This window comes from Hypanus sabinus, chromosome 4 (genome assembly GCF_030144855.1).
Source record: "Hypanus sabinus isolate sHypSab1 chromosome 4, sHypSab1.hap1, whole genome shotgun sequence".
Taxonomy (NCBI): domain Eukaryota; kingdom Metazoa; phylum Chordata; class Chondrichthyes; order Myliobatiformes; family Dasyatidae; genus Hypanus; species Hypanus sabinus.
The window spans coordinates 31,139,714-31,165,601 of NC_082709.1; the positions used below are offsets into that span (position 1 = coordinate 31,139,714).

Consider the following 25,888-nt stretch of genomic DNA (forward strand, 5'->3'; position numbering starts at 1 on the left):
AAAGGCATCATTTTGAGCTGCCAAAGCAATAAGCATTGAATTTTATTCCCCAAAGACGCACAAGTTCTTTCCTCTTTAAGATGATTCCTAATTCCATGACCAAATTTCTGATCATCAGCCCTGTCATCTCCTGGTTTGGCTCAGCATCAAAGTTTTTCTGAAAACACTACAAAGTGCCTCCAGATGTTATACTTGGGTAAAACAATGAACTATCAGTGAAACCAAAACAAATGCTTTCAGCATTGAAATTATTATTTAATGAAAGCACAATTGCAATGGAATTTTCAGATGTTGTTATTGCAATGATGAGAACTCAAAGAGTCACTAATTCTTTATAGAATCTATTTCCTGAATAATAAATTAGAACTGCCACAAGAAATATTCAGTTATTCACCAGCTGTTCTGAGAAATGAAGCGAAAAAGCCCTTGAGGTAGAAGTATATAGAACAGAGCCTATGCAAGAAAAATCTTGGAAACTAACATCAGCAGAAGAGGTTCAGAGAAAACATTAAAAAGCTTTGTGACTTTATTAACTAGTCAACATATGCCATTATAGATAAAATTTTGTATCGTATTTTTCTAATTATAGACTTTTAGAATGCAATTTGTGCTGATGTGAAGTGAGACAAAAAACTCTGAAATAAAACTACATTTGTTACAGAATGCTCTACATTCATTTAACTTGCTTGTTGTCACACATATTATAACACAGGAGATAAATTATAAAGTAGTCAAATAATATTAATTGAAACTAAAGTTACTGACCCGTGCACAAGACTTTCTGAAAAATGGAGCACCCAGCCAGTGTAACATGTAATTTTACAAGTCCATGGTGCTGAGTGGTTTTGTAAAATTATCTCTAATTGGTTGAATGGTCCTCTCTAGTATCGCAGAGACTATGACAATTCCTGACTTCTTTAGGAATTTTTTTATCTTTGAATAGTTCTCAATTCTCTTTATTCAACAGACTGATTTGCCCAGCACGAGTGACTGGAAAAGTGAGGAAAATATGCAATTATCAGAGTGGATTGTATGAAAAACCATAGAGAATTTGGGACATAGCTGAACATATAATTTATCATTTCATGGAACTAAAATAGTTTATCAAACCACTTGATACAATGGAACAAATTACTGTTGTACCGATAGAGGTTGTATTTAAAATGCTATTTGTTCCATCATTCTTAAATAATTAGTCAGCCAGTCAAGGATCAAGCAAACAGCATTAATAAAATGTGTAGCAATAAAAGCAGAAATAAGCACTAACATGCAAACATACAACACAAATAAAAGAAAGTACACAAATGAGGAGAACAAAAGTTAGTTTTAACCTGTTTTCTCTGAGCTGTTGGGAGTGATTGCAGTGGTTGTGGTGATGGCCTTTGTGCTGTCCTTGGTAGAAGCAGTTTTCTGCTTTTTTTTCGTGGCCTCCAGTACTTTGAGCTTCTTGGCATGTTTACTGCCTTTGTAGTGTGCCTCGGCTTGGCTCTACAAAGGAGAACAAATGAACCGTGCAATCAGGCTCATTTCTCATACTTTCACTAACTTTACAGACAACAATACAAAAAGAACTTTCAATAATAGGCACCATACACAATCAGCCTTTGCAAGAAAATAGCCACCAATATTTTCAGTAATTAATATGTTAAACGGGTGCCTCTATTGAAAGATTTGTATTAACTCAACTTGTTAATATCATTATTCTACTCAAACAAAGGAACTTATAGGAAGCATGCCACTAACACAATGAGAGAGAGTGACTATGTGAAGCACAGTGCTGCAAGTAAAAATACACAGTATGGAAAACACTTGGCTGATACATGCAAAGATGTTCCTAGAACACATGGTTGTATCATTCCAAATATCTATCTTGGATACAGCTCACTGTGTTGGCAGAATTGAAACAAGCCAGGAAACAATGGACACAGATCATACAAACTAGGGAGCACGTAACAAAAGTGTTTTTGACTGTGTTTAGATATCTTCTCTGAGAAAAGATGTCTGTAGTATTAGGAACACAATTGATTAGCTTAATTGTTGCTTCCAAATTATTTTAAAAAGTTAATGAAATACATGTACAGTAGCATTATCAGTTGCAATCTCAAAAGGTAAAGAATTCATCCAGAAATTCAGTGAATTGTTTTTATACAGAAACTTACAGGTAATGGACAATTAAGTATAAAACGACAATAAATCTGTTTTCCATGTTAATACTGTAAAACCATTTATTTGGCCATTCATAATTGTAGAACACATGCTATTTTGACAAATAAAGCAGAAGAGAATTCATCGCACTCGAGAAAGGCTTACTTCGTCATTTAGCTACGAGTAAGTCTTTCTGCTGATATTTGCAACAAACCCTTAGCCTGCAATATCAGTGTAACCTCCTACTGTCAATGTCTCACTTCAATCAATCCCCATCTATATACATGAGACCTGTTGAAACACAAATAATTTCATAAATAAAAAGTGCAATTGTAGGATACTGGCTGTATATCAATGAGAAAATTGCTGTATATTACTAAGTGGCATTTTTACTTCTATAAAAGTAATTTGAATTTTTTAAAAATATACCATCTCTCACCAGCCTGTAATCTGTACATCTAAATTAAAAATTTCTGCATCTCAATAGATCCTCTGTATGGTATTGTACACCATTCTCTACCAGATCTGAAAGTACATCTCTCCCATTCTCATCATTTTCAGCAACACACTTGATGTGCACAAAAGCCACTTGAGATTACCTTACCCACCAGATAATTCCTGTTTTGAAATGACTTTGCTTGCTGATGGTTAACTCAATTGTGATTAGTAGTTCTAGCTTTAAGAACCATGGGTACAGTTCAAGTGTAGAACACTGCATGAAGATTTTTTTTCATTTTACTCTTCCAAGTTAACATCCTTCTTCAGTTTAAATTGCTCTGGTCAGTTTTAATTGACACTGACCAGGAGGAAAAAAATTATGGAAATGATGAAATTTATGTTCTATTTTAAGGTCATTCCCTTGACTCTGTCCTGGTTCCGTTTATCCAAAGTTGTGGGAGAAATAGCTACAGATAGAGCAAACAAGTTATTTCCAGCTAATCTTTACATAAATTATTTATTCAAAATGATAGGATTAACTTTTGAAGTATCCTACTGGAAACAATCATTTAATGCCATATAATTTAATTCATTAACCTCTGGTATGTTATCGTGACTGCCTTTCATTGTTCATGATTTCATCTTCACTGGCAAAAATCCTCTTTTGTGAAAACAGGTTTTGAAATGAAATTAAGCTTTCAGTGCTTCCCCCCCCCACCCCCAATACGGTTGGAAGGTCCCCAAAATAAACTGTTAACATGAACTTCGGGTAACAAAAATATGCATTGATATCACACTTTAATATGAAAAGGTTCCAGGATTTCATCAAAAGCAAATGGAATGCTATTATTTGAATTATCACTTACAAGGCATAAGTTCATACTTTGCAGAAATGAACTGCTCAAAAATGCAACCGTGTTAGTTGATCGTTGGGGAAAACCACAGCACAATCAGAAAACATTAACAATCACTATATAAATAGTTTGAAGAAGATGCAGCTTTAGATGCTGGATGTCTGAAATAAAATTTGGGGGCAGCACAGTCACATAATGGTGAGTGTTATGCTTTGCAGGTTCAATTCTCGCCACTGTCTGTAAGGACTTTTTATGTTCTCCCCATGACTGCACAAGTTTCCTCCGGGTACTCTGGTTTCTCTCCACATTCCAGAGATGCATGAGTTAGTAGGGTAAATGGTCACGTGGGCGTAACTGTGCGGTGTGGACTTGTTGGGCCAGATTGACCTGCTACCATGCTACATCTCCAAACAAACAATATTTCCAATGTGAACACTCAGAGTACCTTATCATCCTCATTCTCTCAACACCCTCTCCGCACCCCCCCCCCCAATTCTGCAACTTAAAATAAGGGTGATTTTTAAACTTTTCCGATGAAAGGTCAACAACCTGGAATGTTCACTCTGTTTCGCTCTCCACAGATGCATTTTCTGCTTTTGTTTAATAATTAAAGAAGCCTATTTTAGAAGCTCTTGAAAGCTAGAATTACGCTAGGTTCTGCTAATTTTATGCCAGTTACTGAGAATGATCATAACAACCCTGCGGAAATTCAGCCACTGGAACTTCTTTACAGATAGGTGAACTTGCATGTATGTTAAATAATTCATCTTTCATTAGCAGCAATGTTACCAATATAAAATTATTGGAGTTGTAGGAACCAGGACTTTCAGCCCATCAACCAGGATTTATACCGCCTACTCCTATCGACCTGCACTGAGACCATAGCCCTCTGTACCCCTACCATCCAGGTACCTATCCAAATATCTCTTAAACATCGAGCTTCGTTCCACATTCTCATGACCCTCTGAGTGAAGAAGTTTCCCCACATGGTCCCCTTAAACTTCTCACCTTTCACCCTCAACCCATGAATCCTGGTTGTAGTCCCACCCAACCTCAGTGGAAAAAACCTGCTTACATTTACCCTATCTATACCTATTATTTTATGGTATTGAATATGAAACAAAAACATAATTTAAAAAAAGCACTCTTTCTTTTTAAAACATAAAATATTTTATGTTTTTAAAAATTAGATTGAGAAATAAACTACAGATTTTAACAGGATTCCATTCTCATGAACTGTCCGCAAACTGAACAGTTTGCAAATTGAATTGGGACCCTGAACCAAATTCGCAGATGATTGAAGATGCTTGCAGCCCCACAACAGCCAGCAAATCCATACGGCCAATCTCTCAGATGCTCCTTCACATGTGTGAGCTGTAAATAGGTTGAGTGTTTGCAAGTGATGGAGTTTACACACTTGTACATCCAGACATCTGCCTCACATGAATCAGCGTACAGAGACTGCTATATCTCCAATATATGCAGAGAGCAGCAGAATGTGTTTTTTTTTAAATAACTTTGTTCATGAATAGTGGACATTGCTGTTGAGGCCTGTACTCAATGTCAAAAAAAGCACTTTAAAACAGTAATCTAGGAAGTTCAATATAATAATATATAATCACATAATAATAGCAGAGTTTGGGAAAACTAAATGTCAAATTTACACCAGAACTTTCAGGAACAGGTCAGATTTTCAAGTAACATGCCATAAAACAGCTCTGAATGTCATATTAGATAGTGAAGCCGCTATATTTAATCTTTGTAGTGAAATAAACAATCTAAGAATTTAATAAGGCTAAAAAGATACACAATTTTATTTCACCAACATGCTTGAGCACTGTGGTTACATTTTTCTATATTGCCAATTGTATAACCAACTTCATCTCCTGTCACTATAGGAATACATGAACACTGAGTGTCAGCGCTTAAACCCAGCGATCTACAGGAAAAGTTCAATTTCAAAAGCTGATATGCATCTAAGCATGAAACCTATATGCAAAACATACACATAAATCATTTACAAATTATTAATACACCACTGAATAAATTATATTTTACAGGTTTGCAAGCAATTTGAAGCTAAGTGGCTGAGCAAACAGTGAAGCATCAGCCTTTATATCTCTAAGAAGCACTTACAAAGTAGTGCACTGAAGTGGTAAACTGAATTATATTATTAACATTTGGAACAGAATTTAAAAAAACCTTTTACTTATGTGAACATGGTAAGTCATTGATGGCTCTTTGACACTATTACAAAACTAGACAAAATATCTTTTCTTAATCACTATCTAAACCCCTTTACAAGCTGTTACAGTACTGTGCAAAAGTATGTATATGCTGCAAAAGAAAACAAATTTCATGACGTGTGAGTGATGCTAAACCTGATTCGGATATGGGTTTCTATTGTGGACTGAGAGTGGGAAGGGGACAGGGAGAGGGGAATCATGGTTGGGAAAAGGGAAAGGGGGAAGAGAGGGAAAAGGAAGCACCAGAGAAACATCCATAATGATCAATTCTTTGGAGTTAAATGACCATGCCTGATGCCTCAGGGATAGGTGTGTCTGCACCCACGACACCCCCTCCCCCTGCCCTAGCACTTCTCCTCTTACACCTGTGCCATACCCCTCCCACGGTGCTTTACCCCTTCTTTTCCCAACATCGCTTGCTCCTGCCAAATTTACAAACTCACTCTCCACTTCACGTTGCCAATTACAGTATTGTGCAAAACTATTAGGCATCTTAACTGTATACACGTGCCTGAGACTTTTGCACAGTACAATATATCCTGGGTTAAAAATCTTCATTGCTACATTGGTAGTTGCCTTAATATAGGGGAGGGCTCTCCTCAGAACCATCAGCTTCCATATTGAAATGAGTTTGATGGATCTACAATATATGTATTTTTAATATTTTAGGGCCTTTCGCAATGGGGCACAATACTTTATAACACTGACCTAATGTTTAATACAAACTGAAATAACTTCATTCTTGCATTCTATTCCATGTATATAACATCCAGCACTTTTTTGATCTTGGGAAAGACATGTAATTGAATAATCTGATACTCCTAGCTCTCCACACACACCACTATCGTTCCAGTTCCCATTACTTTTTTCTTCCTTTCCCTCTTAAAATGCATTTCCTCACAGTCATCCATATTACACTGTTTTGGTTTACGTCACAACAGACCCGTAACTCCCACTGAAACACTGAATATTCATGGCACTAACAGTGAAATTTCTTCCAGAAATCACCTAATCTTGCTGCTTGATACTATGAGGCATTGTGGCTCAATGAAGCGTGAATTTTCATTATTAATGGCTGAGGGCTCAATTTTGAAGAATTTTAGTGAATAATTATGGATTAACTTTTTCAAATTGCACTCAATGTTCAAAAAAAGATTTAAATTATTCTAATTACCTATGAAAAATAAGCTTCTTTCCAAGGAAATGAATCAAAATACCTAAAACTGAACATAAAACAACACACACAAAATGCTGGTGGAACACAGCAGGCCAGGCAGCATCTATAGGGAGAAGCGCTGTCGACGTTTCGGGCCGAGACCCCTCGTCAGGACTAACCGAAAGTGAAGATAGTAAGAGATTTGAAAGTAGTGGGGGGAGGGGGAAATGCGAAATGATAGGAGAAGTCCGGAGGAGGTGGGATGAAGCTAAGAGCTGGAAAGGTGATTGGCGAAAGTGATACAGAGCTGGAGAAGGGAAAGGATCATGGGACGGGAGGCCTCGGGAGAAATAAAGGAGGTGGGGGGGGGGGAGCACCAGAGGGAGATGGAGAATGGGCAAACAACTAAATATGTCAGGGATGGGGTAAGAAGGGGAGGAGGGGCATTAACGGAAGTTAGAGAAGTCAATGTTAAAACTGAACATAATGTGCTTTGAAAGACCATGTGGTTTAATCATGGGCCTACATATGGGTAAGAACCTTTAAAATTCAAAGCACAAATGGCATGGTTCCCTTGACCCAAAAGAGTACTTATGACTCACAAACTACATTGGATAACCCTCTGCTGGAGTTTTTAAAATTAGTGCAAAATATTCCATGGTAGTTAGTAGTTAGATCCCCTCCGGACTTGGCCTGAGATTGAATCGCTGCTGTCATGCAAAAGAATGAATCTGCAGCAAAGCTGAGAGGAGTAAAATTTAATTGTTTATGTTTGCCTTTAAACTTTGGGATTCAGGCCAGAGATCCCTGTTTGCTGTTTCTGCTGAAACCTGGAGAGGTTTCTTGTCACATTTTGCTTTGTGAAGAAGAATCAATCAGAATCAAGTTTTATTATCACTGACATATGTCGTGAAATTTGTTGTTTCTTGGCAGCAGTACAGCGCAAGACAAAAAAAACTATAACTTAAAAGTAGGGAGTGCAAAGGACAAATACTGAGGTGACCATTCAAGATCTCTGATAGTAGAGGGGCAGAAGCTTTTCTTAAAACACTGAGTTGTGGGTGTTGTATTGTGTACATTGCTTGTTTGATCTCGAATTTTGATCAACCCTTGAGGTTTATTGGAGCAAAATTTTAACAAGTTCAGAGAAAGGGATGAGCTAACTATGTTTGGCTCATCACTGGTAACTGGCGCCGGTTAATCTATGCACATTTTGTAGAAGTGCCAACCACTTCGCTGTTGTAGTAACTGGGTCCCAAGGGCCAACATGCAAATACATGCTTAATTGCAAGTACATCAGCAAATCTTTGCCCTTTGTTAAAATTCCAACCAAGATTTAAAGGAACAAACTCATGATTTAATGAGACAGATATTTATGTTCTTCAGGGAAGTGATTTTCAAAGTATTACATGGGGTCATTCAGAATTTATTGCACAAGTCCACTGATGGGGAATCACCTTAAAATCCTGCTCTGCTGCTGGAATGAAATTGCAGGCACCCTGGCAGAGGTATCTGCATCAGCTTTAACCTTAAGACAGGCACAAAAAACCGAAGATAGCTAATATTGTGCTGTTACTTAAGAGGCAAGCCAGATAACTACAGGCTGGTGAGCCTAATTTCAGTGATGGGAGAGCAATGGAGCAGATACTGAGAGACAGGATCTCCAAATATTTGACAAAGCAAAGACAGATAAGGCATCACACACAAAATGTTTGGAGGAACTCAGCAGGTCAGACAGCGTCTTTGGAAATGAATAAACAGTCGACATTTTGGGCCAAGGCTCTTCTTCAGGAATGGGGAAGAAGGGGAAAGACACCAGAATAAAAAGTTAAGCGGGGGGGGGGGGGGGGGAAGTAATAGAAGGACTAGCTAGAAGGTGATAGGTGAAGCCAGATGGGTGGGAAAGGCAAAGGGCTGGAGAAGGAACCTGACAGGAGAGGAGAGTGGACCATGGGAGAAAGGGAAGGAGGGAAGGAGGAGGTGATAGGCAGGTGAGGAAAAGAGGTAAGAGACCAGAATGGGGAATAGAAGGCAAAGAGGGAGGGAATAAAAGAACTACTAAAAGGAGAAATTGATGCTTATGCCATCAGGTTGGAAGTTACCTAGGCAGAAGATGAGGTGTTGCTTCTCCATCCTGAGAGCGACCTCATTATGGCAAAAGATTAGGTCTCACAGACTGACATGTCAGAATGGGACTGGGGATAAGGATTAAAATGGCTAACTATAGGGAAATTGTGCTTCTTTAAAGCCGGAGTGGAGGTGCTCAACAAAGCAATGCCACAATTTTTGTCAGGTCTCAACAATGAAGACTGCATCGGGAGCACTGGATGCAATACACAACTCCAACAAACTCACAGGTAAAGTGTCGCCTCACTTGGAAGGACAATTTAGAGCAGTGAGCATAGCTAAAATGTTGATGATGAGGCAAAAGCGGTGATAAAGCATAGTCAGCCTGGTTTTGCGTGAAGTCAATTCAGAAATTTGAACTTTTTATTTTGAAGAGGTAATCAAGAGGATTGGCAAGAGCAGGATGGTAGATGTGGTCACAATGGACTTTAGCAGAGCCTTTGACAAGGGCTCACATGGTAGACTAGCCTGGAGGGTTAGGTGTCATGTGATCCAGAGTGAGCTAGCCAAAAGGAAACAAATTAGCCTGCTGGAAGGAAAAAGAAGATGGTAGTGGAGGATTGTTATTCAGATTGGAGGCATTTGACTAGTAGTGTGCCACAGGAATCAGTGCTGGGTTCACTGCTGTTTGTCATCTATATTAATAATTTGGATGACAATATTGCTACGAGTTAATAAGTCTGCAGATGACAGCCAAATTGGCAGTGTAGTTGAGAGTGAAAGTTTTCCAGGAATAAAACAGGATTTAGATGAATAGAAGCGAGCCAAGGAATGGAATTGGAATTGACTTATTAATGTCCCACGTACTGAGGCACAATAAGAAACTTCTCTTGCATATTGCTCATAAACATCAGATGAGTACACAGTGTATTGAGCTAGAACAACGTAACACTAAGTGTATTAGCTGTGGAGAAAATGCTGTGCAGGTAAGCAAAGAAGTGCAAGATCATAATGATGTATATTGTGATGTTGAGAGTCCAAATGCTTGACTATTATACGTAACGAGCTGTAAGGTTTCACTGATAAAGTAATGGCTTCTTTGTAATGTTCACTGAGGTAACGGTTGTTCTGTAGCAGCAGTGTTTGCGTTATGGCTGGAGATAACAGGATGCATGTTGGCCAATAAGAGATTGTTGCTGTGTCTTGTAAGTCTGGGAAGATGTTTTTTCACGGTCTTTCGTCGAGAAGAGATGAAGAGAGAAGACGCGTGTGGAGAAAGCTGGTAGACCATCGGACGGAGTGGACTGGGATCTGAGGGTCCAAAGCTCGGTGACATTCAGAAGAGGTGATGGTGAAAGAATGACTACTGAGTGAGCTCCAACATGACTTTGACTTGACTTTGGGCCTTTTTTATTGTTTATTTTCATTACTAACCCTATATTCAGATTAAGATTCATAAAGTTCAATCATTTAATTGCACATGGTGTACTGTCTGATATTTTGCATTGTGGGTTTGTAACTGGGGGTACATTACACAGCATCCACACAAACGTGATGACCCAGTTTGGCGGGGCTGACAGCTGTTTCCCCTAGATGAAAACGAGCTGGGCAAGCCTGAGGGTTACATTTATAAGACTATATTGTAGTCTGATAACAGCAAGTAGTGTGTGCTTTCAGGCTTTTGTATCTTTTGCTGAAGGAAAAGGAGAGAAGAGAGAATGTTTAGAGTAGATGGGGGTCTTTGATCCTGCTCAAAGTTCAATGTACATTACCAAAGTATGTATACAATACACAACCTTGAGATTTGTCTCCTTACAGATAACTACAAAACAAAGAAACCAAAAGAGAACCCATTTAAAAAAAACAACACCCAATGTTCAGAAAGAAAAAAAACAAATTGTGCAAACAATAAAAACAGGCACATGGCACCCAGAGTGAAGGTGAGTCTGCAGACACAAAGCAGTGCAGCTGCAGCAGGCCACAGCCTCAGTTCAGTGCAGGTCTGAGTAAACGTCACGGAGAGTGAACAGAACTGGCCCAACCTCCACCTCTGGTCCTGACGCCCAGCTTTTTTTTTCCCAATCTGACTTGGCGTTTAAATCGTCCAAACGTCAGGACATTCCTCACTCGGGCCCTGTCAATTCGACAGGCTCTGGGCCTGGACCTCACCGCTGTGTTTCAGCTGGCTGTTTTTTTGAGGCAGTGAGATGTGCAGATGGAGTCCGTAGAGGGGAGGCTGGTATCTGTTATCCATAACTCTGCAGTTCCTTATAGTCACACGCAGAGCTGCTGCCAGACCAAGCAGTCATGCATCTAGAAAGGATGATTTATATTGGTGCATCTATACCAATTGTTAAAGGTCAAAGTTGATGATCTTTCTTGACAAAGGTGGTTGGTTGCAGTCTGGTGGTCAGGAAATGAAGGATCCTGACACAGTGGAACATGCCCTAGGCATTGGTTATCCATAACCTTCAAATAATATCATAATGAGCTCATATCATAATGCAACCTTTTAACAAAATAAAAAGAACAGCAAGAAAGCCAGCTTTTTCCAATTATTTAGAGATACAAGGCAGAGTAGGAACTTTTGGCCCAATGAGCCATACTGTACAGCAACCCATTTATTTAATCCTCGCCTAATCACAGGATAATTTACACTGACCAGTTAACCTATTAACCGGCACGTCTTTGCACTGTGGGAGGAAACCAGAATACCCTGAGGAAACCCATGCATTCACAGTGAGGACATACAAATTCCTTACAGAGGATGTTGGAATTGGGAACTCTGAACTCTGATGCCCTGAGCTGTAATAGCATCATGTTAACCGCTGCACCAACGTGGCGCCCCAAAATATCCAGTTGTTGCAGATTGGACTGGGCCAGCAGTGTAATGTTAAAAGGCAAAATTCCTACCATGGTAATCCCAAAGCACAGTGATAATAGCTTACAGTTGCGACACAACATAGGTAAAATTGTTTTAGCTCTCTCTCAGTGAGACCTCCAGCAGCATTAGTAAGAAAAGTTCATGATCTTACAAAGCAAGAACATCACTTCAAGATGATAGTGTGTCCCTACTTCACAATTCGGAGAACTGTCTTCGCAAAGCTCAGAGACAAGTGCAGGCACGTCAGTATCTGCACGGTGACCTGCTACTAATATGCAAAATAAATATGCTTTAGGGCTCAAAGCACCTCCAGCATTTTGAGTGCGTTGCTCTGGATTTACAACATCTGCAGAATGTTCTGTTTATTGTTGAGATCTATTCCTTCTCAGACTCATCTTCGAAGATTAAAATAGCACCTACATTACAAGTGTTTCACTTACCTGCAATGTGAGTGAACTCCTCCATGTACAGGTCTAAACCTGGCTGCAAAAGGAGGAGGGTTGGGCATGGGGATACTAACTCCAACCCAGAGCTACAGATACACCAACAGAAGCTCCAAAGATCTCACTCCTTGGAGAGGAAGATGCTTTGAAGATGGGCTACACCTGGGGACAACTTGAAAGACTAGCCCATGTCAGAGGAGTCTAGAAAGCTACAGGCGGTGACCTATTCTCCAGCAGTGGTGATTGGCTTAAGTAAGTAATGAGAACAAGTTACTAACTTTATTTGGTTAAACTCTTCATTTTAGAATTAGCTCCACAATGAATAGTATACAATGATTAAACTGATTTCAACAGCCAATTAGGAATGTAATGAAAAAAAATTGAAAGCGCAACAGTTCATTCATTGTCTAGAGAATAGTATATTTGTAGTTTGCACTACTCATCAATAGGTTTTAGATATTTAAAAAAAGTAAAAAAATACTAATGGTGTATTTAATTTTCATATACAGTACGGCAGATATTCAATCCTGACGAAGGGTCTCGGCCTGAAACGTCGACAATGCTTCTCCTTGTAGATGCTGCCTGACCTGCTGTGTTCCACCAGCATTTTGTGTGTGTCAGTAGATATTCAAATCCATTCCACAATTAAACAACCAACTTAGAAGCTGTCACAAAGAATAATCCAGTTGGAGAAACACTAAGACATAAATGCTCCATTTCAAGATTTTTTTTGGCATGTTTTACAATATGGTTGGTGAGGTGATAACCATTAATGGGCCAACAGTTTCTGAACTCACATGTTAATTTTCTAAGTGCAAGGGATTCTGCAGGTGTTGGAAACCAAAGAGCAACACACACAAAATGCTGGAAGAACTCAGCAGGTCAGGTAGTATCTATGGAAATGAGTAAACACTTCATCAGGACTGGAAAGGAAAGGGGAAGAAGCTAGAATAGGAAGATGGTGGGGGGAGCAAGTAGCTGGGAGGTAATACATACAAAAGATAAAGGGCTAGTGAAGAAGGAATCTGATAGGAGAAAAGAGTCAACCATGGGAGAAAGGTAAGGTGGGGGGTTATTAGGGGGAGGTGATAGGCAGGTGAGGAGAAGAGTAGAGGAAATAAGGGAGTCAGTGGGGAATTGAAGACCAGGGAAGAGGGAGGGAGAAATCAGGGAGAAGAGGGATTTCTCTGCCAAAAGTCAGAGAAATCGATGTTCATGCCACCATGTTGAAGAATACCCAAACAAAATATGAGGTGTTGCTCCTCCAACCTGACAATGCATAGATTGTAGCACTGATCTAACTGTTAACCTACACTCAAAAATAATCTGCTGGAGGGTGTTGGACAATGCTCACCATATTTCTAGATGCCTCTGAGGTCAGAATTAGATGCTTCCAAATAAGCTAGTAAACTTCTGGTCAAGATGGCGCCTGTGTACAATGCTCTTTTGGTCGACATCCTTTGGATAGATCATGAAACCATTTTTTCCCCAATAGTTTTATCTTGGGTTCTCATCTTGAAGGTGAATCTGGAAATGTTGGAGTCTGTGTTTTGCTGCTTGGAGATTGTTTGGGTGCTCCAGCGCTCTACAGTCTCCGAGAGGATTCTGGGTGGCAGGCAGAATGCAGGAACCTCGTGGTGGGCAGGCTGCAGGACCTTGGTTACAAGCTGATGTTTGGCTCCAGAAGGATTTTAGGGCTGAGATCCATAGATCCCTCAAAGTTGATAGTGTGGTTAAGAAGGTATATGGTCTGCTGATCTTCATCAGTTAGGGGATTGAGCTCAAATGCTGTGACAAAATGTTGCAGCTCTATAAAACTCTGGTTAGACCACATTTGGAGTATCGCATTCAGTTCTGGTGAAGGATGGAAGCTTTAGATAGTATGCAGTGGAGATTTACCAGGATTAGAGAATATGTCTTATGAAGTAAGACTGACTGAACTCGAGCTTTTCTCTTTGGTGTAATGGAGGATGAAAGATGACTTGAGATAAGACTTGATACAGGTCTATAAGATTACAAGAGCATTGATAGAGTGGACTGCCAGTATCTTTTCCCCAGCATGGTAGTGGTTAATACCAGAGGATACCTGTTTAAGGAGAATGGAGGGAGGCTTAGGGGAGCTGTCAGAGGCAGGGTTTTTTTTCTTTTTGCTCAGAGAGTAGACTTCAGTGATGCAGATTACAGAATACACTGCCCAGCTTGATAGTGGAGACCAATGCAACAGGGACATTCAAAAAATTCTCTCAGACAGGCACATGTATATAAGAGAAATGGAGGGTTGTGGGCTGTGTGGGAGGAAAGGGTTAAATAATGATGGAGTACGGTTTATACTACAGCACAACATCATCAGCTGAAGGGCCCATACTGTGCTGTACTCTTATATGTCTATGTTCCCTCCACTACCATCAGGCAGAAGATGCAAAAGCCTGAAAGCATATACTTCCAGGTTCAAGGACAGCTTCTACCTTGCTTTTACAAGACTACTGACCAACCCTTATATGATAAAATGGACTCTTGACTTCAAAAGTTACCTCGTTATTACCTTGCACTCATTGTTTGCCTCCACTGCATTTTTTTCTGTAATTTGTACCACTGAATTCCTGATGAAGGGCGCTGGCTGTTTAATTTCCCTCTGTAGGTGCTGCCTGACCTGCTGAGTTCCTCCAGCATTTAGTGCTTATTGTTCAACCAATTTTACAGCTCCACTGATCCAGACAGCAAAGCTCCCATTCCCCAGTTTGAAACACAGCAAGCTTTCAATTTGAACTTCACTATTTATCAAAGTCATGACAGAAATTCCCAAAATTGATTTACAGAAAACATAAATGAACATTGAGTAGTTTTAATAAGGTTATTAAAACAACATACCGTAAATATTTGTTGACTACTGCTCAACTTAGATTGATAATTAGGACTTTGGGTGACAGTAAATATAACGTGCGAAACAGTAAGTTACCTGTTCTTAATACCAATTATGTTTTGTGTGTGTTAATCATTGTCTGTGAAATTTACACGTGCAATATATTCCAGTAAGCCTAGCAATATGGATTTTGAATTGAAAAGATCATTATAAAACCATCACTTTCCTTTCCTTTAACGACCTTGGTTCAGCAGTACACATAGGTAGATCACCAGGATTTCCAGCGGTGGACCCTCCAGTAAGATGGCCATTGGGGCCAGCACAGCAGGTGTATATAATGAGCCTTCACAGCTGCTATTTAATTTCTAGGTAATTATTTATTAATTTGAAGATAACTTACAGCATTAAAGAGATGACACAATTAAGTTTTGAGATGAGAAACAACAGCAGGGTGCTTGAAATGTGTTGCTATAAGTGGTTTCCAAAGGCATTGTGCAAAACTGGACAAACTTTTCGCTTTACCGATTAATTGTGAAAATGAAGCAGATGAGTGGAATAAATAATCAAGGCAAAGGTCACACTTCTTTTCAGTTCAGGAATGAACCTTCATGATACCTATACTCAATATGGCTAAAGTATACTGCAATGATATCAAATGAAGGTTTGAATGCAGGCCCTATGAAAACAAGGGAAAGCACAGAAACCAGGTCTGTCTGATAAAGTGAAAGACTTGAAAATCTAGAAATCTAAATCTGAAAAAAAGCAAATGATGTAAGTACTCAGCCTGAAAGAAGAAAATGATGGAAGTGAAAGAGGTATTAATGGGAAGACATGCAGGGTCAATGAGTCAATGACCCTTCACCCAGAATTGAAAGAGGTGAGAAAACAAGAATGTTTCAAACCAGAGAGATGGGAGGGTGGGGAAGTAGGGTGAGAACCAAAGTTGTCAAGCTAACAATTACTTTAATTGGAAACTGAAAAGAGAACAAAATATAACCATGTCTGGGGAGAGGATAACAAAAAACTGCATGGCTTCATAAAATTGTTATTAAATCCTCAAGGCTGCAATCTCCCTGGATGGAAGACAGGTGCTGTTCAGGCTTGGACTGGGCATCACTGGAACATGTGGGAGGCTGAAATCAAAGATCAGAGTGGGAGTTCTTTGCACAAATAAAGAACAAATGAAGAGAAGTTCAGGGGCATCCTTCTGAGTAGAGTGGAGGTGTTTTGTAAAGTGCTCACACAATCTGCACTTGGCATCTCCAAAGTGGTGTTGTGAGCAAGGAGTGTAATACTCTAGATTAGAAATGGAAAATCCTGCTTCACCCTTCAGGGCTGGCTGAATAATTGGAGGGAAGGACTGAACAGAACAGGGGTGCATTTCCCACAATTGCATTGCAAAATGCCTCCAGAAGATAAAATGGTAGAGGCAGATGCTAGGCTAAAAGCTGTTATAGGACCAGCAACGAGAGTTCTGAAGCAATGATAAGTTTAGATCTCACCATGACAGCTGAGGAGCTGAAATAAAACTAGAATTAAAAAAAGAAACACAAACCTTAGCACCAGTAGTACTAATGCTACTGGACTATAATATAAATCCATAGGCTCCATCAATGTTCTTCAGGAAAGGAAATCTTGTGAACTGCAAACTGTGACTCCAGATTCATTAGCTTACTGTAGTTGACCCCTCTGTTCAGTAAGTGCAGCAAAGCCTACTATTCCCGTGAAAATAGGGTAAATGTTATTTGATTCAGGGTAAACACCTTTTAACCTCCAAAAGGATCATAACCTTGTTGTGGCTCGGAAGCTTGTGTGCCTCAATGTCCTGGAGATCTTTGTTGGCTGCAGTCAGGTCTTTATACGTTGGATCTTGGTAGGGTCATCCATGCCAAACAGGTTAAAGGGTAGAGGCCAGACTAAAAGTGGTCCACCAGTGGTTCAGCTCAGGGCTAACAACCCGGACTGGTAAAACAAAATTGCTATGGAAACAGCAATGAAGACTGCTTCTCCATCTGAGTTGCCAAAGACAGACAGGGATGAAAGACCTCCATTGCTACCCTAATCACCAGCAGTGTAACAGGCAGTTAGTACAGGTAAGTAAATGCCTGACATCAGGAGAGTCAAATGGGTGAAGTGGGGTAGTTAAAACCTGTAATGTGTGTTAATGGAAATACTGGGGGTCCTGCTCAGCCAGACTTATGCGATGAGGATGAGACAAACTGAGCCAACAAGATAATACAACAAAACCAAACTTAGCTGGTGAAAAGAGAAGTTGTTAACGATTCAGATGAGGGACTCTTCGTCAAACCTGAGTAAGTTAGTGTAGGCAGAAGCAGTGGGGGCGGGGGTTGGACGAAATGGCAGAACAAAAGGAATTTCTGTTTTGGCGTGAAGTCATACAGGACGACTGATCCTCTTAAATTTCAATGTCATGCCCAGGAGGCCAGACTATATACAAATAGGAAAAGTAAAAAGGATGGCAGGCAAACAAACTCAAATTTCAAAGTAAATTTATTATCAAAGCACATACATGTCACCATATACAATCCTGAGATGCATTTTCTTGCAGGCATCCTCAATAAATTCAGTGATCATAAAAGATTCAATAAAAGTCTGCACGAACAGGGCGGACCACCAGTGTGCAAATGACAACAAACTGTGGAAATACAAAAAGAAAGTAATAATAATAAAGCAATAAATATCAACATGAGATGAAGAGTCCTTGAAAGTGAGTCCACAGATCGTAGGAACAGTTCAGTGATTGGGCAAGTGAAGCTGAGTGAAGTTGTCCACTTTCATTCAACAGCCTGATGTCTGTGGAGTAACAACTGTTCCCGAACCTGGTGCTTGATGTCTTGAGGCTCGTATAACTTCTTCTTGATGGCGGCAGCAAGATTAGAGCGCGTCCTGGGTAATGGGGGTCCCTGATGATGGGCGCTGCTTTCCTGCGACAATGCTCCATGTAGATGTGCTCAATGTCATAGAGGCCTTTAACCATAATGGAATGGGCCATATCCACGTCTTTTAGTAGGATTGACTGTTCAAGGACATTGGTGTTTCCATACCAGGCTGTGATGCAGCTAGTCAATATACTCTCCACCACACATCTACAGAAGTTTATGTAAGTTTTAAATGTCTTTGCAAACTCTTAAGAAAGTAGAGGCACTGCTGTGCTTTCTTCATAAATGCACTTAAGTGCTGGGTCCAGGACAGGTCCTCAGAAATGCCAACACTGAAGCATTTATAGTTGCAGTTCCTCTCCACCTCTGACTGGCTCATGGACCTCCATTTTCCTCCTTACAATAATCAGCTCCTTGGTCTTGCTGATATTTGAACAAGAGGTTGTTGCTGTGGCACCACTCAGCCAGATTTTTAATCCCCCTCCTATATGCCAATTTTGATCAGCTTTGATTTGGCCAACAACAATGGTGTCACCAGCAAACTTGAATATGGCATTGGAGCTGTACTTAGCCACACAGACGTAAGTGTAAAGTGAGTAGGGCAGGAGGCTAAGTACACAGCCTTGTGGAGCACCTGTGCTGGAGATTCAAAAGATGCAAATCCAAACTGACTAGAGTCTGCAAGTGAAGAAATCCAGGATCCAGTTGCACAAGGAGCTTTGATGCCAAGGTCTTGAAGCTTATTGATTAATTTTGAGGGGTTGATAGTATTGAATGCCAAGCTATAATCAATAAAGAGCATTCTGATGTATGCATCTTTGCTGTCAAAATCTTCCAGGGTTGGGTGAAGAGCCAATGAAATGGCATTTTATAAAACCGAGACAAAAGAATCTCCAATATTTAGTCCAGAAGGCCGCAATATGTTCAGAGAGAAGATGAGCTGTTGGTTTTTGAGGTCAGAATGGATGTTATTGCACAGTGCGAGAGGCCACAGACAAAGAAATTAAAGCAGGTGTGGGAAGGTGAATGAAAATGGTGAACAACTGGAGACTCCTGTTGATTGAGCACAGATAATTCAGAGTGATCAGCCCCAACCTGCAGCTGGTTTTTCAATGTAGAGGAGGCCACATTGTAAACTGCATTTGCTGATCTCACTGTTTGTGGCAAATCAAATTCTGCTCAAATCAAATTGTGAAAGTGAAAGTGTGTAAAAAAGTAAGGATATCCCACACCTTTAAGAGTTAGTAAAATAAAGTGACCCGTGCAGTCCTATCTGGGACTGACCTAAACAGAAGCAGTTGCTGTGCTGCGCTGCTATCCATTTGGCCACAATCAATGTAGCAGCAACATAAATTGCTGCTAAGGAGGAATGAAGGGCTGTAAAACAGTGGGAGGAAGTTGTCAGATTTTCTGAAAGAGGACCGATAGTCTCATAAATCAAATCTATATTATGAGGGAGAATCTTTGCCCGGGGTGCTGGAGCTGACAAGACAACCTTGACAACAGACACAAAATACTGGAGGAACTCAGCAGGCTAGACAAGTGGAAAAAAAGTAAACAGTCAAGACTTTTCTTCAGGATTGGGAAAAAAGATGAGAGATCAGAGTAAAGAGGTGGGGGCGGGAGGAAAAAGTACAAGGTGGTAGGTGACAGGTGCAAAGAGTCGGACGGCAGCAGAGGCAGAACAATGAGAGAGGGTTTCACTGAACTCCTGTCGAAGGGAGAATTTAGACTTCTTCAGGGTAGGCAACCCAGAAAGAGACTTTGCAGTGCAGTACTAGAATCACAAACAAGAGAAAATCTGCAGATGCTGGAAATCCAAGCAATGCACACAAAATGCCGGAGGAACTCAGCAGGCCAGGCAGCATCTATGGAAAAGAGAAAATCCGCAGGTTTTCTCATGTTTATGATTCTGGTACAACACTGTGAAACGAAACCATCTGATCTCTGCTGCCCTCCAATTCTTCACACCCATGACCTACCATCTTCCTGCCCTCCCAGACCCACCTTCTTACTCTAACCTCATCGTGTTTTCAGTCCTGATGAAGGACCTTGGCCTGAGACGTCATCTGTTTAGTCTTTCGCATCGATGCTGCCTGGCCTGCTGAGTTCCTTGGCATTTTATGTGTGTTGCTTGGATTTCCAGCATCTGCAGATTTTCCTGTGTTTGCAACCTTAAGAACAGTTTGGTAGGCGATGGCTTGCATCATCTTTTCACATGTGACAATCTCCATTCAACAGTACAATTTTGTGGTGTCAAAGGTTACGTTAAGGCAAGTTGCACAACACTTTTTCTAAAAAACAAATGGAGGGCTATGTAGGAGGGAAGGGTTAGATTGATCTTGAAGTTAGAACCAAAGAAAACCTACAGCACAATACAGGCCGTTGGCCCACAATGCTGTGCCAAATTACTTTAGAAATTACCTAGGGTCACCCATAGTCTATTTTTTAAGCTCCATGTACCTATCCTGGAGTCTCTTAAAAGATCCCATCATATCCGCCTCCACCACGTCAACGCAGCCCATTCCACGCTCACCACTCTGCGGAAAAGAACTTACCCCTGACATCTCCTCTGTACCTACTTCCAAGCACCTTAAAACTGTGCCTTCTCATGTTAGTAATTTCAGCTCCGGGAGAAAGACTCTTGACTATCCACACGATCAATGCCTCTCAGCTTTCTCATCCAGGTCATTTATAAAAATCACAAAGAGAAGGGATCCCAGAACAGATCCCTGAGACACACCACTGGTCACCGACCTCCATGCAGAAAAAGACCCGTCAACAACCACTCTTTGCCTTCTGTGGGCAAGCCAGTTCTGGATCCACAAAGCAGTGTCCCCTTGGATTCCATCCCTCCTTACTTTCTCAATAAGCCTGGATGGGGTACCTTATCAAATGCCTTGCTGAAATCCATATACACAACATCTACTGCTCTACCTTCATCAATGTGTTTCGTCACATCCTCAAAAAATTCAATCAGGCTCATAAGGCATGACCTGCCTTTGACAACGCCATGCTGACTATTCCTAATCATATCATACCTCTCCAAATGTTCATAAATCCTGCCTCTCAGGATCTTTTCCATTAACTTAGCAACCACTAAAGTAAGACTCAATGGTCTATAATTTCCTGGGCTATCTCTACTTCCTTTCTTGAATAAGGGAACAACATCCACAACCCTCCAATCCTCTGGAATCTCTCCCATCTCCATTGATGATCCAAAGAACATTGCCAGAGGCTCAGGAATATCCCTCCTTGCCTCCCATAGTAGCCTGGGGAGCATCTTGTCCAGTCCCATTGACATAACCAATTTGATGCTTTCCAAAAGCTCCAGTACATCCTCTTTCTTAATGTCTATATGCTCAAGCCTTCCAGTCCACTGTAAGTCATCCCTACAATCGCCAAGATACTTTTTCTTAGCGAATACTGAAGCAAAGTATTCATCAAGTACCTCTGCTATTTCTTCTGGTTCCATGCACACTTTTCCACTGTCACACTTGATTGGTCCTATTCTGTCACTTCTTCTCTTCACATACTTGTAGAATGCTTTGGGGTTTTCTTTAATCCTGCTCCCCTAGGCCTTCTCATGGCCTCTTCTGGCTCTCCTAATTTCATTCTTAAGCTCTGTCCTGTTCACCTTAAAATCTTCCAGATCTCTATCATTACCTAGTTTTTTGAACCTTTCGTAAGCTTTTCTTTTCTTCTTGACTAGATTTTCAACAGACTTTGTACACCATGGTTCCTGTATCCTACCATCCTTTCCCTGTCTCATTGGAATGTAGCTAAGCAGAACGCCACACAAATATCCCCTGAACACTTGCCATATTTCTGCCACACATTTCCCTGAGAACATCTGTTCCCAATTTATGCTTCCAAGTTCCTGCTTGATAGCTTCATATTTCCCCTTACTCCAATTAAATGCTTTCCTAACTTGTCTGTTCCTATCCCTCTCCAATGTTATGGTAAAGGAGATAGAATTGTGATCACTATCTCCAAAATGCTCCCCCACTGAGAGACCTGACACCTGACCAGGTTCATTTCCCAATAACAGATCAAGTACAGCCTCTCCTCTTGTAGGCTTATCTACATATTGTGTCAAGAAACCTTCTTGAACACACCTAACAAACTCCACCCCATCTAAACCCCTTGCTCTAGGGAGATGCCAATCAATACTTGGGAAATTAAGATCTCCCACTACGATAACCCTGTTATTATTACACCTTTCCAGAATCTATCTCCCTATCTGCTTCTCGATGCTCCTGTTACTATTGGGTGGTCTGCAGTGGAGTTATTGACCCCTTCCTGTTTCTAACTTCCACCCATAGAGACTCAGTAGATAATCCCTCCATGACGTCCACCTTTTCTGCAGCCGTGACTCTATTTCTGATCAGCAGTGCCACACCACCACCTCTTTTGCTTCCCTCCCTATCCTTTCTGAAACATCTAAAGCCTGGCATTCTAAGTAACCATTCCTGTTGCTGAGCCATCCAAGACTCTGTAATGGCCACAACATCAGCTCCAAGTGCTGATCCAGGCTCTAAGCTCATCCGCTTTGTTCATGATGCTTCCTGCATTAAAACAGACACATCTCAAACCATCGGTCTGAGCGTATCCCTTCTCTATCACCTGCCTATCCTCCCTCTCGCACTGTCTCCAAGCTTTCTCTTCAGTTTGGTTCCCACCCTCCAGCAATTCTAGTTTAAACTCTCCCCAATAGCTTTAGAAAACCTCCCTGCCAGGATATTAAAAGGCCGGCACAAACATTGTGGGCCAAAGGGCCTGCACTCTGCTGTACTGTTCTATGCTCCACTAACAACACTTATCCACACACATTTCATTCAGTAAGCCTTTTATAGAGCTCACACGTTCAAACATATGAGAATAAAAAGTTGCCTCTCAGTTCTACACCTCCAAGTCTTAGGCCAAAATAACTAAATCTCAAAAGGAGTTCCCCAGAAAGGAAGGTCATGTGTTTCCGAGTGCTGTACCCCACCAGGCTTGAAGAGGTTATCCTCCCTTTCACTGAGAAGCCACTGAATTCTAATATACATGAATGTTTCATTGTGATTACTAAAACCTTTGCTTTAATTAGTACCTTCATTACAAATTTTAAAACAGAAAATAATCAGTAGCTTCTGTGGAGAAAGAAACTGGGTTAACGTTTCTGCACACGTGTCATTGGTTTTGGGAGGTTGATAGAGTCGGGGAACCAAGAAACTGATCTCCATTCTTCGGGTGGTGGGCTCGTCTTTCAGCTAATGGCTGTGATGACCGGTGTTGAGGCATGTATAGAGATCACTGAAATGTTCTTGCTATACAATCCATCGTCACTCTTATCTAGCTTGAGCCATTGGTGAGGAAGATCACTTATGATCTCTGTCTGAGGTCTGGCCTCTTCAGCCAGCTGAAACTCCTCAAGACCTTGCAGCACTCTTGAGAGAATACCTGGTGTGCAGGTTAGGACACTGGTGTTCTCCATCACAAGATCAGTAATTATATTGTCCATCCATCCATAACTTCTCTGGTATCATGCTGACCACATCAGGGACAGCTCAGAATGCTTCTTAATTTGTCAGAGCCAGCGATCTGAACCTGGCCCTCCAGGGCAAGAGCTTTTTATGGATCATCAATGAAATGCATGCAAATTCAAAGGGAAAGGGAGCAACTGTTCAGCAGCTACAGAGGGAAAACAGCACAAGCATATGGAAATCCACCAGCAAGTTCAATCAAAAAGAAACTGTACCAGGATGTTGTACTTGACAGAAAAATGTTATGATTTTCTCTTCATCCACAACTTAATTTTACTTTATTATAAACTACCCTCAAGCCACCAGCATCAATCAGATATTTTCTCTGTGAAGCCACATCACATCCTTCTGTACGCAGCGATGTCACACTGTGTGGCAGAAGCTGGCATTACTGCATAACAAACAGCATGTCACCTCACCACATTACTAATGTCATATGTTACAGGTCAACGTACTCAAGGAAAACCTTGCTTGCCACATGAGAGAAAACGGATGTTTTTCAAAACAAAAACATAGTTTTGCTGCAATAGAATGCACTGTATCCTTGTGAAATGTTTTGATTGATGCCATGGCTGCCAGCTTATTCTTATGATAAATACTCATGACCTTTTGATTTCAATCACATGATTATTCCCTCCGCTTCCTCAGTTCTTCCAATAAATAGGAAACAACCATGTACAAGGTCATATTGTGTGATGAGACATCTGCTCAATGCCACCTGTTTTCTAGGAGCTTCCCTTGTATGCAGAATTGAAAATGATAGGAATAGGTGAGAGACTATTAATCATAAGTGGCTGCCTAAGTAAAATATTGTGATACTGTTTTGATCATTTATAACTGTTGTGAACAGAATTAAATCTGGTGCTTCTCAAATGGGGCTTTTTTTTAGTTTTTTTTCTCCATGGTATCTTAAAATAGTCAATTTCTACAGAGGCTTATATTGAAGTATTATCTTGGTATCTGTGTGGCTGCCACTATAGTTCTGGTGTAGTTGGTGTATTATCAGTGTGAGTATTCAAGGAGGTAACCTTGAACCTTGTCCCTTGTTCATTGGGTCCCATTCTGAAGGAAGCTGCTGTTCACTAAGAATATCCAGTCCCAGACTTCCTAATGGTATAGTGTTGTGGGAGCTGACAAAGAAAACACTGTGTTTACCATCATAAAGCTCTTGTCATGACCTACACCCAACTAGATCGTGAGGGAAACAAAGCCCAAGAGAGGCAGAAGATCCACATTCCTCATGGGAGAATGATACAGGTGCATAATACTTCTATTGGGTTACTGTACTTAAAGAAAGCCAATGATGATGACAAATAAAAAGTTGACTCTCAGTTCTACACCTCCAAGTCTTAGGCCAAAATAACTAAATCTCAAAAGGAGTTCCCCAGAAAGGAAGGTCATGAGTTTATACCATTTATACCATTTCCACTCTTCAATGTAAAAAAACAGATTATTCCTGTGACTGGAAAACCTTGATGATTCTTCTGATGCTGCAGTAAAAAGCAAACTGAGAAATACAGGAGATACTGACCATGGTTGCATGGAATGATTCAACAGCCAGAAAGATGAGTTTGTAATGATCTTCACCTCTTTAGATGACACTGTTCACGCAAGAGATGATGGCCAAAAGACATATGCAGAACATCATGTCCCTCTTAATATAGACTTCAAACATATGAGCTTCCAAAGATATTCTTCAAAGAGATCTAGATGTTTTGAATTTTCTCTGAAAATTTCCTGTGAATAGGTTCCTCATGGGTGCACATGTTTGTCCTCTCTATCCTGACAATGCCTCACACCGCACTATGCAAATTTGCCTCCAGTGACATCCGCTGGAAGTGTACTTGACAACTAAATGCTGGGGCAGGCACTTTGTAATTGTTCGAGCATTTTGGGGACTTTTGATGCTATCAAAAGACTCTGTGGCCAGTTCCAAAGCACCCTTATTATGTCTCCCAACACTAGCAGATTGGATCTTTAAATCCTAATTAAAGCAAGAAAGGTATGTTCCTGTTTTACGTATTTATCACCACAAAGGAGGTAATTCAGCCTATTGGTTGTATGGCAGCTCCCAAGTAATTAATCCCATTCTCACACTCCTTATTTCTCTGTACACTTGCAATTTAGCAGCACGTTGTTGCGATGTGAGAAGGCAGCAGAACACTCACCAGAATTCCAAGAGAACATAAAAATTCCACAGACAAAACAGAGATGAAGACTCAACCTTGCTTCCCTAAAGGTGGAATCAGGACCACTAACCACTATGTTCTACTGGGAATCTCATGTCTCATGTCATGTTCTCGATATGTATTGCTTACTTACTTTTTTTTAGTAGTTGTACAGTTTGTTGTCTTTTGCACATTGTTT

At 40.6% G+C, this 25,888-nt stretch overlaps 1 protein-coding gene across 6 annotated transcripts in view; it reads right to left on the reverse strand.

The window, feature by feature from the left end:
- The window catches only part of znf385b (zinc finger protein 385B), a 400,240-nt gene that overhangs the window by 56,208 nt on the left and 318,144 nt on the right, over positions 1-25,888 (reverse strand). For all 6 annotated transcript variants that reach the window (XM_059966779.1, XM_059966780.1, XM_059966782.1 and 3 more), the window contains one exon: positions 1,332-1,488. In XM_059966779.1, coding sequence (XP_059822762.1) covers positions 1,332-1,488 — 157 coding nt within the window. The remainder of the gene's footprint in view (positions 1-1,331; positions 1,489-25,888) is intronic.